General features: G+C 39.8%; 1 protein-coding gene across 1 annotated transcript in view; it reads left to right on the top strand.

Moving 5' to 3' along the window:
- The window catches only part of LOC143014218 (apolipoprotein B-100-like), a 37,088-nt gene extending 31,801 nt beyond the window's left edge, over nt 1-5,287 (top strand). Inside the window, 4 exon segments of the mRNA XM_076168024.1 lie at nt 106-177; nt 1,307-1,428; nt 1,703-1,895; nt 2,948-5,287. Of these exon segments, the coding sequence (XP_076024139.1) occupies nt 106-177; nt 1,307-1,428; nt 1,703-1,895; nt 2,948-3,079 (519 nt within the window). The 3' untranslated portion in view covers nt 3,080-5,287.
- The last annotated feature ends 9,232 nt before the right edge of the window (nt 5,288-14,519 follow it).

Genomic DNA, 14,519 nt, shown 5'->3' with positions numbered 1-14,519 from the left:
ATCTGCACGTCCGTCAAAGAATATTTGTATTTGTTGCTGTGTCGTTGGAGTATGATGTGATTATTTAAACATCCACCCTGCCCCCCCCTCACTTATTCCATCTAGAAATATCAAGGCGTGTCATTGGAGATGACCCCCAAAACATATTTTACAGTGTCCCGCGATGCACTGTTCAAGGTCAGAGCAATTTGCCTCTCTCACGGATGTCCCTGTACTCCCTTTCTCCTTCCCTTTACCTTTTTTCTTTTGGTCTGAATCTGATTTAACATCTAGACGATTCTGACTGATTCTCCAAACTTTTGCAGACCATCTCCTAACCTGAGCCGCCTCCTTTTCCTGCCTTTTTTCCTCCCTCTTTCTTTGCCTTAATGAGACTATAATGCCACAGAGGATGCACAGGGCACACATTATCTTGTCTGATATACTTGTTTCTGCAGCATCTCCTAATCAATATTTTCTGTTCTTATTATTGATTTCACTACAACAGCTTGGTAGAATATTCCCAAGAGCACTTTTAAACTCAGTTTAAGTTTTCAAAATATACCTGTAATTTGAAAATTTAGTACTCCAAGAGTTTAGAGTGATACTCTGGTGATTTTCCAAAACGAATAATTCGGGGTAATTTAAGTGTGAACTCCATCACTGACCTTTTGTTTTCTTTTGGTATTTTCTGTGAATTGGAGCAATCTGTAGATGTTTGGCATTCCCTTGCCCGGCTGTAGGCTTATGAATTGAAACTGATGGAACCCTGTCCACATCAGGCCTCTAAAACCTTCTCTTCATGAAGTTGGACACAAACCATGAAAATGATATTGAAGAATTACCAGAGTATTACTTTAAGTCAAGTACCAGAGCTAAATTGTGCAGGTTGCTTTTATATAAAGTATTCCAATTTGAATGTTATTCACATTAGTTCACAGCTGTTGAAGGCAAAACTAGTTTTAATTTCTGTCATGGGCAGGTGAGTTTATGTATCAACTTGCCGCACTAAAATCACACCCATAACTGTCCATCACCCATTTCTGAAGGGGCAAAGATGCTGCTGGTTGTGTTGTCTGGCCAACAAGACTCCTATCAGCATCTGGTTTGTCTGACCTTCCACAGTGATGACATGAGGGTATTTGTAAGACAACTCATGGGGCTGTCACTCATCGTCTACCTGTCATCGTCGAGATGCATGATTGTCTCACACCAATTAAAACCACTGGTGAACCTTAGTGCATGAGGCTCAATCAAGAGTAAACTGACATGAATTAAATGTTGACTTGGCGTTTACATTAAACACACCCTCCACTGCCTCCTGTAGGATCAGTATGGCAACTACGTCATTCAGCATGTTCTCGAACACGGCAGACCAGAGGACAAGAGCAAGATTGTTGCAGAGGTTCGTGGAAAGGTTCTGGTCCTGAGCCAACACAAATTTGCAAGGTAAGCCCTATTTGTTTTAGTGTGCCATTCTGACAGTGTCAGAAATATTTAATATGTGCATGACTCGTACACCAAGACAATTTACTGACTAAAACAAACTCGACTATCAGTGCCACCAGCTCAACAATAACATAACAGCTGAAATCATCTGGTCAAGATGGATAAAAATATCTGTGACTTGAGCATTTACCAGAAAGCGGTCTGCGTTACTTCACAATGCCTGTAAAATGTGTGTGTGTGTCATAAAGGCTCCTCTCTGTCTCCCTTTCCTCAGTAATGTGGTTGAGAAATGTGTGATCCACTCTTCGCGTGCAGAGAGAGCTCTGCTGATAGACGAAGTGTGCTGTCAGAAAGATGGCCCCCACAGCGCCCTCTACACTATGATGAAGGACCAGTATGCCAATTATGTTGTTCAAAGGATGATCGACATGGCAGAGCCTGCTCAGCGTAAGATCATCATGCACAAGGTTGGTAGACAGCAAATGTTTGTCCACAGCTAAACTTTGAGTGCCGCCAACAATTTGCTATTCAACTCTATATTCTTCAGGTGTTGATGCAGGTTTTCAGTTGCAGGAATCTTATTTTATAAAGCTTCTGTCCTTGGGAGTTCGAACCCTGCAGATAAGTTCTTTGTCAGGAGACGGTCTATTGATTGGTGTATGAATATCAAATCTTTTGAAGAACCTTAACTTAAATGCGTAGAGCAGGGGTCTTGAACGTTTTTCAGGACCCTCAAACTGATGGAGCAGGGACCCCCTACTATATATATTGTATAAAATTGTGTTTTATATCAAACTGGGCCTAGTGCCATGTATAAACATAGCTACCCTGTTATTGTGCATTCAATTCTAAGCTATTCCGGCCAGTGACGTGCAGTGAGGTTCGTGGCTAGGGAGTGAATGAATGTATGTCTTACCTTTACCTGTATATGCAGTCCATTCGCCTAAAATCTCTGACTTTGGTGTAAAAGTCCTCTTTATCTTTTTGTTTTCAAAGATTCTCTGTCTCCAAAGAGATTACTGCTAGGGATGAAAGTTGTGATGCAGTGCACTTGACTTTCTCTACTTGTTTTAAAAACTTGTCTGTGTGACACCTGCCTGAGAGAGCTCCTGTGTGTCCTGAACGTGTGCATTGCTTACTGAAAGATAACATCTCCTGCCTCCATTTATCCGGTCACTTCAATTTGTTGGATCCATGTTGTGTATTTAAAGACATTTAAATTTGTGGGGAAAAAATTGGTTTAAAAGAAATTATTAAAAAATATAAGAAGTTGTCTAATCAACCACAAATTTCGCAGTTCTTTGTCCAAATAAATACTCCAAAAATACTAAATAGTAATTTTGGACTGAAGTACCAACTTAGGAACAAGTGTTTTAAATTGTCTGGGTCACCTTGATATTATGCAAATGTCATTATTTAATGAGATGCTTTTCTTTTATCTGTTTCATTGGTTGATCTCTGCATTTTATATAGCAGATTGACTTTGAACTCAATGACCCTTTCCCCTCTGTCTTTTTAGATCCGGCCCCACATTGCAACTTTACGCAAGTACACCTATGGGAAGCACATTCTGGCCAAGCTAGAAAAGTACTACATGAAGAGTGGATCTGAACTTGGTCCCATTGGCGGCCCCACGAATGGCCTCATGTAGTCCTGTTGATGTCCTGGAGCCCCAAACCCCCCTGTTCTGTGAGAGATGCTCCTTAGCCATAGGGCCTTTGACACCCTCCGTTTTCCCATTTTGGAGAATTACCAAAAATGAAAGACAAGTCAGCTTCACCTAAGAACGCTGTGACATTTGACCCCTGCCACTCTGCCACCCCTAGTGCAGGTCCCAAGCGCGGCCACCAGGGGCAGCACAGTCAGCAGGCTGGTTTCCTGGGTAAAGCACAAGCCCGTTGTTCATTATGTCACTGATGTATCTGACTGATTTTCATATTATCTTGTACATTTAGTTTTTTACCTTGTAAATTCTCTGTAGAAAAAAATTTAGACACACATTTGCTGAAATTTGCAGATCTTAGAATTACACCAGCAAGTGACTTTATAAGGCAAGTTCTTTTTAGAAAAAAATACCCTTTTAAAAAAAACCAAAAAAAAAACAGACTAATCAAATCAGCTGTTCTAATTAAATCATTGCAATTGAATACTATATTTGTATATTATCCCATGCACAGGAAGGTTTCCCATTCCAGATCATGGATTTGTTTTGACATAGCCCTACATAGTCTGGATGGATTAAGACCTCCCTGTCCACTGGTGGATCAATATGTGCCAATAAGTTAGTCACCCATGGGTCTTTAAGCGTCGTTTGCCAGCTTGGCTTTGGGGATTCGTGCTTAGTCAAGGGTAGTGTGATAGCTTTTTCTTGCCTCTTCCACTTCCTTCTTTTCCTGGCTGACTGGGAGCGTGTCCTTAACCCTGTTGCCTAGCAGCTAGTAGTCTGCCTGAACACTTTTTCGGTACAAAGCATTGCAGATTGACAAGCTGCTGCATCCACGAGTCCCAATTGAACTGTCTACTTCCCTCACTCAGCTGTTTTCTTGGGGTACGGCAAGATTAAGACCACAGTCAACAGAACGTATGGAGGCAGAGCATTGAGGTTTGGTTGTACAGTAGAGGTGCAATCTTATAGTGGGGGCTTATGTGGGATAACGGGTGGGAGTGGGGTATCCATTAGCATGCTCTGACAGGTTTTAATACTTGGAACGATTCTTTTCTTAATCATGTTTTGCCTAACTGTCTTGTAGTTTGAGATGATCCTGCCCTTGAAATAGTATCTTTATGTACTGAACATGATGTGTAGAAGTAGTTTAGCAATGTATAGCATCTTTTTGTGCAAGTTAATTGTTGCTTTTGGCTCGGGGGCTTGCGGCAATGATGGAACCCCCAACACCTGCAGGGTAGAGTAGTGGAGGGGGTGTGGGGGAGGGGTGGGGTGCTTGTGGGATAAGTAGAAGAAGGATGTTGCAAGAACCTGTTTTCGTTCCGTTTTTTTTTTTTAATATTTTTTCATTTGGTTGGGTATGCAAGTGCATTGGTGGAGGCCATCAAAAGCTATACAATTCATCTGTAATGATCCTAGTGATGGCTTCTTTGCTTCATATATGAATAATTGTAGAATACATGTAGTATATGTGCAGTTATTAAGTGTAAGTTTATTAGTTGAAATTGTCTAGTTGTGGTGTTTGACGGGCCTTGCTAAATTTGTAGTGATGCTTTTATTTCGTCTGTACAGATGTACATTTGTAAACGTTGATGCTGTAAATGGGATGTCTTTTACACTTTTGGGGAGCAAAAGGCAAAAATGTGCATTTTTGATGTGTGCGTGTGTATATTCATCACTCCTTTCCCCTTGAATATAATGTATACAGTTTTATTTCATCATGTTATTTTAAAGAAAAAAATCTTTATTGCTTCGCAATTTGGCATGGTTTTTATTTTGAATCTGTAACGGGAAAGGCCAGCCTCTATTTGTACTGGAGTTGTAACATCCACTGTTGATAGTCTGATGTGTGACATTTTAAAAAGAGAAAATCCTGATTACGCTCTGTACTCAAACCGAGGCTGCATTTAGTCCTCTGCTACCATGGAAACTTCACATGATATGACAAGAATTATTTTTGTACAGAAGAGTGCTGTATTTTGGAACAGCTACTACCTTGTAAGCAAAAGCAATGTAAGATATTGTCAATTATATAAATATGAACATATGAGTTTTGTCACACTGTCAAAGTCATGTACATTTTCAGGTGGCCTTATGTACATTTCCAGATGTTAGATGAAGAAAACAAACTCATTTTTGGAAGCAGAATTGTGACTATGTATAATTAAATTGTTCTTCTAACATTTGACCAGACGTGGTGTTGTCTGTCTAATCTCTGCTGTGTATAGAGACTCAAACCTACTTCACCCACTTTGATGTTACCACAAGGTATCTTGATCTTGATATAATGCAATTTACAGGTTCATTGACGTGTCTTATGGTGCAGTTTGGCCAGAGTAATAAACCAAAGCTTCTCTAGAATCCTTTTTGGACCAAGGCATTTTGATGTGATGTGTTCCAGTGGCCTGTGAGGACAGAATGCATACGATGGTGAACTTGCAACTTGTCTCTTTTATGTTGGTTGAGTCCTTAGCCAGTATATTAAAGAGTTCTTAAAGCGTAAGTGTAATGCAAAAAAGCTAACACAAATTCAAAATATGCATTTAAGATTAAAACGCAAACAAAATAAAATGATGCTCCAAATCCAGAAAGTTCATCAACATCCTGTACAAGTACAGGTGCATCTCAATAAATTAGAATATCATTGTCTTCTCCATGATTGTGTAGCCATCATGAGCTGTAAGCCATAATCATCAAAATTAAAACAAAAAGGCTTAAAATATTCTATCTATATATATATATTCTAACTGTAATGAATCTATGATATGAGAGTAACTTTTCGAATTGGATTGAAATATGGAATTAAACCACTGTAAGCATCAAATGAAAATACCACACGATTTTTTGATAAACCCAGATTTGTTATGGCACAGCTCCTACATCAACAAAGGTGAATGCTTATAAGTAGTGGTGTGTCCTTTCCCGTCGAGGCTTCGAACGAAGCATGTGTCGAATAATCCAGGAAGATTTTTGCGAAGCGCGTATCGAGGCTTGTGTTGGTGACGTATGGGATGACGTTCGAAGCCTCGAGAAGCTGCTGTACCATGTCACTGATTCGCTGGTTTGGCGCGCGGTTGGAAATATGAGGGCCCGCGAAACGCAATCGACCCTCCGCTCTCACATTTTGTGAATCTTTAAAACGTGTGGATTATCATCATTATCTTTCCTTTCTGTAGTTTTTTTTCTTTCTGTGAGTGAGTGAGTGAGTGAGTTATTTTACCGCCAGCCTGTATTTGGATTTATTCTCCGTCACCTCTTCTCTATGGCTCTTCGCAATGGTGTTGGGATGTGTTGTGGCTCTAGGAGCCGGACTGGTTAAGCACTCCTGATTTATTCAATTCAAAGCTTCACACACCAAAGCCATGGCGTCATTATAGTCTGACGCTGACTGTTTTACATTTATTGTCCACTTGATGTAGAGCAAATGAAGCACAGTGAAACTTCGGCCCATGAGTGAACCAATTGGATGGAAAGCTTCAATGCTTCATAAAGCTTCATCTCGCCATCACTACTTATAAGATGACGCCCTTTGAGTAAACTAAAATTCTCTCTGTCATCATTTGTTGTTCACCTGTTCTAATCGGCAGGGGTCAGAAGCCACTGCTGTTATTGTGGCAGTGCCAGGGGGTGGGGCTTGTGCTCAGAGCACCTGCTGCGCGCTCCCGTGAGGAGGAAGCGGAAAACGATCAGGTCCAGTCTATCTGCTGCAAAATGCGGACGTTTGTAACACCTGTGCTCTTTCTAACTTTGGAATTAATATACCCAACTGCTGTGGCGGTAAGCTTATGCTTCCTTTACAGCCATTTATGTTCAATGTGCCCTTAGGTCAATTTTCGTGTGTGTGTGTGTGTGTGCATGACAAAAATCTTGAGTCACACCACCAAAACTTCGAAAGCGCTTTGAAATTTGTGCTGTGATTGAACACAACACTTTTGTTGGGGGGGGGGGGGGGGGGGGGGGGGTCGGCTCAATGACTAATTAAGTGAATTTGGATAATTTCCCACAGCACACCTGACGACCGGCACACCGGTTGAAAATCACTGCCATAGGGGAACGCTTCCTGTTTCACATTACAAATTTGCATCTATAGGTGAATTCTCTGTATATTTCCAGAAGCACTAAAGGTCAGTCAGAGGAAAAACCTAATTGGCTAGTTGAATTGTGAAACTGCTGCTTTTCCTTGTGATGACCCTATAAACATGTCATAGGCGCACGCACGCACGCACGCACGCATATATATATAAATATACATATATACACACCCCCAAAGACTTTAAGGTCTTATCAATTCAAGTTTTTTTCCAAGAGCAACATTCTGCTTTGGATGACTTCTTTATGAGTTGAGTGATACATAACATCAACACAGAAAATGTATGATGTAGTATTTGTGTGTAACAGTGTATTTTCTTAAGATAGCCATGTCATAATTATTCAGCCCCTATATTATATTGTTGTTTTTAAAGCTTTGTGCGTGGAGTTGAAACATAAGTAAGCCTTTGGGAACTCGATAATGAACCTTCATTTGCTTCAACTGTGATGCATATATAAACCCCACCCATGAAGGTATTCAAGGTATTCAATTGTGTCACAAAATCGACATGGGTTGTGGGAAATGTAGTTTATGCACAGTTAATAAGCAGCATAGACTGGCCCATTCTTCCACGCAAACAGTGTTCAAATCTTAAAGGTTATGTGGGCCTCTTCTATGAACTCTGATATTAAGTTCTTTCCAAAGATTTTCAATTGGATTCAAGTCAGGTCAGTTTGGCTTTCCATTCCTTTTTGCACGTCCCTTTCTTCATGTGCTCCAATACCTTTTCCCTGTGTCATTTCACATTATTACACATAACTTAATTTCTGAACTTATTTGTTTTGGTTTCTTTGTATGTATGTATTACTTGGGTTGTTGCCAAGATCTGGTGAAAATTTCATGTCCATAGCAACTTTAGAAATATATTTACCGAGAAAATGGTGACGTGTTACTTATTTTAGCCACTGTATATATGACATCTTTGCTTAGTATTTATGGCAGAATCTTTGCCTCTATCATTTTGTGGCTCAACCGGCTTCAATATCTCACGTGATAAGGTGATAAGTTTGTGTCATGTTGTAACATTATAATTCATTACTTTAAACACTTAATTTACTTTTAAAGCCTAACTTTAAAACAATTTCTACAATTTTGTCCAAATCATAATTAAATAATTAATTAACATTCATATTTTGGCATCATTGAACAGTGATTTTTGCTGATGATTTGTGGGAGTTGAGCAGTCAGTCTAAGTGCTGCTTCACACTCCTGAATTCGAACCCCGAGCCGTGTCCAGTTATTGAAGTAGTTAGGATGTGTGTCACCACAAACCTCTTATATCAATTCAGAAAATATTTGATTAAAATAAGACCAATTTGGGTTTGTTTAGCCTTGATAATGAGGCCCCTCAAGTAGTCGTCTCATGCTGTGAGACAGTTACAGGACACTGGTACACTGGAGCACAACAGACTATTAATGAACTGCTATTAGCTCATTTTTGGCAGTTACAGCCACCTGTAGTGTGGAGTGTGTAGTGTGTAGTGGAGTGGAGTGGAGTATAGTGTATAGTGTAAAGTGTATAGTGGCGTGGAGTGGAGTGTGTTGTGTAGTATAGCAATGAGTGTCATGTGGAGTGGGGTGGGGTGTGTAGTGTTGTGCAATATAGTGTAGCACTGTAGTGTAGCAGGGACCAGCACCTCTGGTCACTGTGGCTCAGGCAGGTGCACTTTGGTCCATACACAGTAACCTAATGGCATTCTATAAGACAAAAATGAACTAATGGTAACTATTTTAAAGCTGATTAGCTGCCGCACATCGTTTATATTATAAATATTTCATGATGCAGATTGTTTGAACATTGAGGTCATTGAGGTTAATTTATGTGCTTCATGTTTAAATTGACATAACGGTAGAATGCTAGAGAGACTATCAATGTCTGCAATGATATATGTAACAAGTTCATAACTCGATAATGCAAGTCTATTCAACACTGAAAAGTGGTGTTTAGTGCAAACATCTCATCATACAAAATATTTTACTTTTTCATTTTTGTTTTTCATTTTCACATGTGGCCATTTATGTGTGAGACATGCCCAAGCAATGCCTGTTCGTCATTCGTTCTCAAATTAAAACATGTCTGTATCCTTTGTCCTTTGCAATAGTTTTCTGACGCTCCAGAGGACTTGGATGGATCAGGATATGACCTGGAGGGGTTGGGCTCTGGTTCAGGGGATTGGGCAGAACAAGGTCACGGTAGGTGTCATGTTCAGAGACTAGAAAGTGTCCTGATCCACTGTTAATAGCAGTATGTCCAGGCCTAGACACTGTGTGTTTGATCTTCTCTGTAAGGTGATGGTTCCTCTGTAAGGCTCAAGGATCCTCTCAGCAGCAGGAGTGACAGGATTACTGCAGCCAAAGCAGGGGGTGGAACCTGGAATATCTTCTATGTATGTATGTTCTGAAGGTTTGAATAGTGTGCAGGGAATCAGGTGATGGAGGTGTCCTGTATTGTCTCTTTAGGACTTGACCCCTCCCATGAGTCCTTGGCCAGAAGGTGACACTGGATCAGCAGGAAAACAGAAGAAGCTCATTGAGAGCAAAGAAGTTGTTGCTGGTACAGTATTTAGTTTACACAGAATTTGGCAATGTGACACATTGTAAATATGCCTTTGTCTATTGGAGGAATTGTTCATTCAGCAGCATTTTGAACCTTTTCATCTTCATCAGTCTGTATGAAGTGACAGACATCACTATTTTCAGTGTACACACAAGGCATCTGACTGAAGTATGGTTCTCACCTAGCAATCAGTTTTCCCTCAACACACCTGTTGTCTCTTCCATATTGCCCCAGAGTGTCTCCTCTCCTCCACCCTTCTCTCTTCTGTGAACCTGGTCCACTCCTCTGCACAGCGCTATAGTGAACATGTGGAGGAGTTCTGATTTCTCCTCATCCTGCACAGGATCCATGCAAACACCCTGCCAAGAAGTATTCTGTGCACTGCTGCATGACCTCATTTTGTGCACTCCCACTCGATCACACCGTCTCAACCCGACCAACAGTAAACCAGTCTATGATCGTTTAACCCGGCCATAAACCACAGTCCTGATGAAGGTGGCTCCTGAAATGTGTGATGTTTCACACCAACAGTGTTACACAACTTCACTCACTTAGAATGAGCAACACACAAACAAACACATGTATGAAATAGCAACAATTATTCATAATTTTTATTTACACTTAAAGTGATACCCAGGAGATTTTACAAATGTAATGATTTTTGTGAAAATTAGATCTGAACTAGGTTGGAATACAAACATGAAGCCTCTGAAATTCCCCTTTATTTTTAATGGCATCTTGTGGTAACTTCCACATTACATTACATTACATTACGATCATTTGGCAGACGCTTTTATCCAAAGCGACTTACATTTGGATTACTGATCTTTGATGAATAAATATGGCAGCACAGTGGCATAGTGGCCAGCACTCTGGCCTCATGGCAAGAAGGTCCTGGGCTCCACTGGGCGCCAGTGGAGCTTGCTTGGTGCTCCCCAAACACACGCAGCTTAGGTGACTAAACTCTAAATTGGCTGTATGTGTAAATGGGAGTGTGACAGGCTTGTCTGTCTGTGTGTTTGACCCTAAGAGGATAAGCGGCTAAGGATAATGAATGATTAATAAATAGCTCCTGGTGAAACAAATGATGCCTGATGTAACATATTTTTCAAGAGCAAATTTTTCATGAGCCCAACCCACATACTCAGCTGTGCTGCTCATCCCACAAATGCATGTTCCTTACAAATGGGGAACCATTTAAAAGGGGGCTAAACAGGCTTTCGGTATAAAATGTATTGCCAAGAAGCATTGTTACAACAGAGAAATAATATAATATAATACTTTTTGTTCGAAGTTTATATGTGTATTCTAACTGAATACCTTCTTACTGCATTTCCAGGAGTTGTTGCAGGGGCAGTTACAGGTGTGGTGCTGGCTGTTGCATTGGCAGTAATATTAATCTCCAGAGAGCAGAGGACGGTGGAGGGAGGATCCACTGTGGACCAGACGCAGCCTCTGAATGCTGCATACAGTGACTAGGTTTTTAACTCTCTTTAACTCTCACAGCACAAATGTGCTTTCACAGATGTTGCTACATGCTGTGTGTCTGTACCAATCATGCTCTTTGTTCACTGATTATTTATTGATATTTGTCTATTGATATTATTGGCAGAGAATTATTAAGTTTGTCTACTATATTTAATTGAATCCTTTAAACTTGAAATGTGGTTGAAGAGGTTCTTTCTCAGGTGTGATTGTGCCCTGTTAATAGTTTTTACTGTACAGCTTTTAAGGAGTGATTAAAAAACTCAAGTAAAACAATGTATGTGAAGCTATGAGGCTAAAGGCATCTGTAACCATATATATAAGTTATGCACTAAAAACTGATATTTCTATTTTTGTAATGCAAATAAATTAACTTAATATGGAATTCCATTGGCTGTGAATTAATAATTTTAAGTCCAGTTGTACATTTACTCACTGGGGACTTTTGATTATTTTTGAAGATGAATTCTTCAGGGAGCATCTGTGTGCACACAGAAGATACAGTTGTGGTCAAAAGTTTACATACACTTGTCAAGAACATGTATGAATAGGTGATGACTAGGTGATAGCTTGTTTTCTTCCTGATCGTGGCAGTGACACAACATGTGCCATGTGCCATACTGCAAAGTTGATATTGGGACCTGAAGCTGCTTTGAAATGGCTCCAATTGACTTTCCTGACCTGTTCTAGTCAATGGTCTGCTTTTTCAGATCCGAGCTCCTTTGACTTTCCATGTCAGAAAGCCAACAGATTTAGCTAAACTACACCAATTTTTCTATCAAGAGCAGTGGTCAAAGATTCAACCAGAAGCCTGTGGATGGCTACCAAAAGCGCCATGGGACAAAATATTAGCACTGCTGTATGTATACTTTTGACCCAGCAGATTCTGTCAGATTTTCAGTTGACCCATAATAGTTGTAGAAACTGTTGGAAACTTAAGACTGCCATGATATACATGTTCTTTACAAGCACATGTAAACTTTTGACCACAACTGTAAATGCATGTGCATCTAACACAAATGTTAGATTGTTAGACTAAGTAATTTATTGTAAGGATAATTGTAAAATAATACAATCTGTTAAGCAAAATCTCTCTTTTTCCATTTCATTGTTTGCCTTGTAATTACTTAGAAAAATTGAGATAAAAGAAATGACAATGACACATTATGAAAGGCAAAAGATTTTTTTTCCCAGCACAGTTTCAAACAAACGTGGATCAAAAAGTGGATCATAGAAAAAGGATTGTGGAGTCTCTCATTGTGAGACACCTGAGGGATGATCAAGCTGAGGCTTGTGTCCCAGGCCATCAGGCTCCTTAGCCAGCACTCACGCCACCTGATGTGTATATTATTATATGTTTTCTTTCTTTCTCTCTCTCTCTCTACTCTTGTCTTCTGTCACCTCTGTATTGTCTGCACAAACAGTTTCTTCTTTTTTTTAATTAGAAGTGTAAAAAAGTACCATACCCAGTCAATTATGCAGGGTCCTGAGACATGAGGTTTCTTTGCAGAGCACATGGCTCAATTATTGCCCAAGTTAAACACTACTATACAAATGCAAATATTAGATTCTGATTAATACAATATCACAATAAAATTAAGAAAAAGGTCTCACGCAACTGAGACTTCCAGTATTTCAAGAGCCAAGGCTTAACATTTTTGCACTCACAAAGTACAGGTAAAACATACCCAATATGGAAAATATAGGAAAATGATTATTTTTGTCTGCATGTAAGGTCATTACTCTAAAATATAAGGTAGTACTTAGAAGAATATATTCCCTGTTTCTTCTTCAGATGAACCACAAATTAACCAACAAAACAAACTATGTTGAATGAATATTTTATAGACCCTCAAATTGCAAATGTAAGATAATTTCTAGTAAACAGAAAAACAAGTGAGACTTTCTCCAAAATCTCTAAAATTGGACAGTAAAAGTGTTTGAAATTGTCCTAGTGTGTAGTCAAAGTTGCCCTGAGCACAGCTATATTAGTCATCCTGAGTAACTATGTGGAGGTATTATTTACAGCCCTTCAAACATCGACATCAACCCATTTCTACGTTAAAATGTGTGCAACCAGCTTTTTTTTTTTTTAATCGGAAGTAGCCACGTGTGTATCCTCAAGCTAACTTTGAGCTTTATTTTGAAGAACGGACCGTGGTCACTCTTGTATCCTCATGCTAACTTGTTCAAGTTCCGTTTCAATGCATTTACCAGGAAGTCTAGAATACTCGTGCACACTAAATGTAGGGGCGGCTGATAGTACCACGGAGGTTCAACTGTCAGCAGAGCGCGACGACGAGCTATGACGCACATTTAAGCCGCCGAAATCTTTTAAAGAATCTGTGTACAAGCTACACATTTTTACAATTGGAAAATGTAAAAAACACTTATGACAATAATTAACGAAATCAAAATACAAAAATACATTCATTTCCATATATTTTCTGCCAAAGCCACAGGGAGCCGCTGGATATGGTTATGGTGGAGATGAAGATGGTGTGATAACAACAGTGGCAACAATCAAACAATACAGATGAAGACCCCTGTTTGGTTTTGGTGGTGTTTGATTTCATTAAACACATTTAAATATATCTGATCTGCTTGTGTGTTTTGAAGCTTCCAGTCCCATCATCTCCCTCAGATTGATTTGGTTCCTTGTAGGGTCAAGTGTCAGCACGGGGAAGCAGCTTTTAGTTTGTATCCCTCACACCTCTGGAGGTTCACTCCAACGCTCAGCTCATTTAAACTTTCTAGTCTTAAAATTTTTATTGCTATTTCATCTTCTATACTTTTAGACTATATACTGACTTTTATGCTTTCTTTTCATTTCAACTGTGGTCATGTTGTTTCAGCCTCTGTAAAGCACTTTGGATCATCTGATGTCATTAACAACTGTGACAACATGGCGATGATGTCATTAGCAACTTTGACAACATGGCGATGATGTCATTAACAACTGTGACATAATTAATGGGGATGTCAACCCACGTCAACCCACGTCTCTTATCTACCACTATAGCATTATTTGTTTCTTGCAAATAAAATGAGGAAGTAGTAGTACGTTTTTATTTTAATTTGCGCTGTGTCAATAAGATCCCTAAATTGGGAAAGTTCGTTTTCCTCTAATTTACAAGCTGCTCCAGTCCGGCCGGCCAACGCCACTTTACCGGGACATCTGCAACAATAAAACAAACGCACACGAATTCAGAGATGGGCGTGGCTTGAGTATCGGATCGGCTAACCGGATGTGAGTGGGGCTGTTTTGGGGCGAGGCGGTGCGTTTGTGTGTG

Source organism: Genypterus blacodes, unplaced genomic scaffold (assembly GCF_046128005.1).
Source record: "Genypterus blacodes isolate CSIRO-AG114 ecotype Tasmania unplaced genomic scaffold, CSIRO-AGI_Gbla_v1 ptg000185l_1, whole genome shotgun sequence".
In the NCBI taxonomy this organism is placed as follows: Eukaryota; Metazoa; Chordata; class Actinopteri; order Ophidiiformes; family Ophidiidae; genus Genypterus; species Genypterus blacodes.
This window is presented reverse-complemented; position numbering and strand designations above follow the sequence as displayed.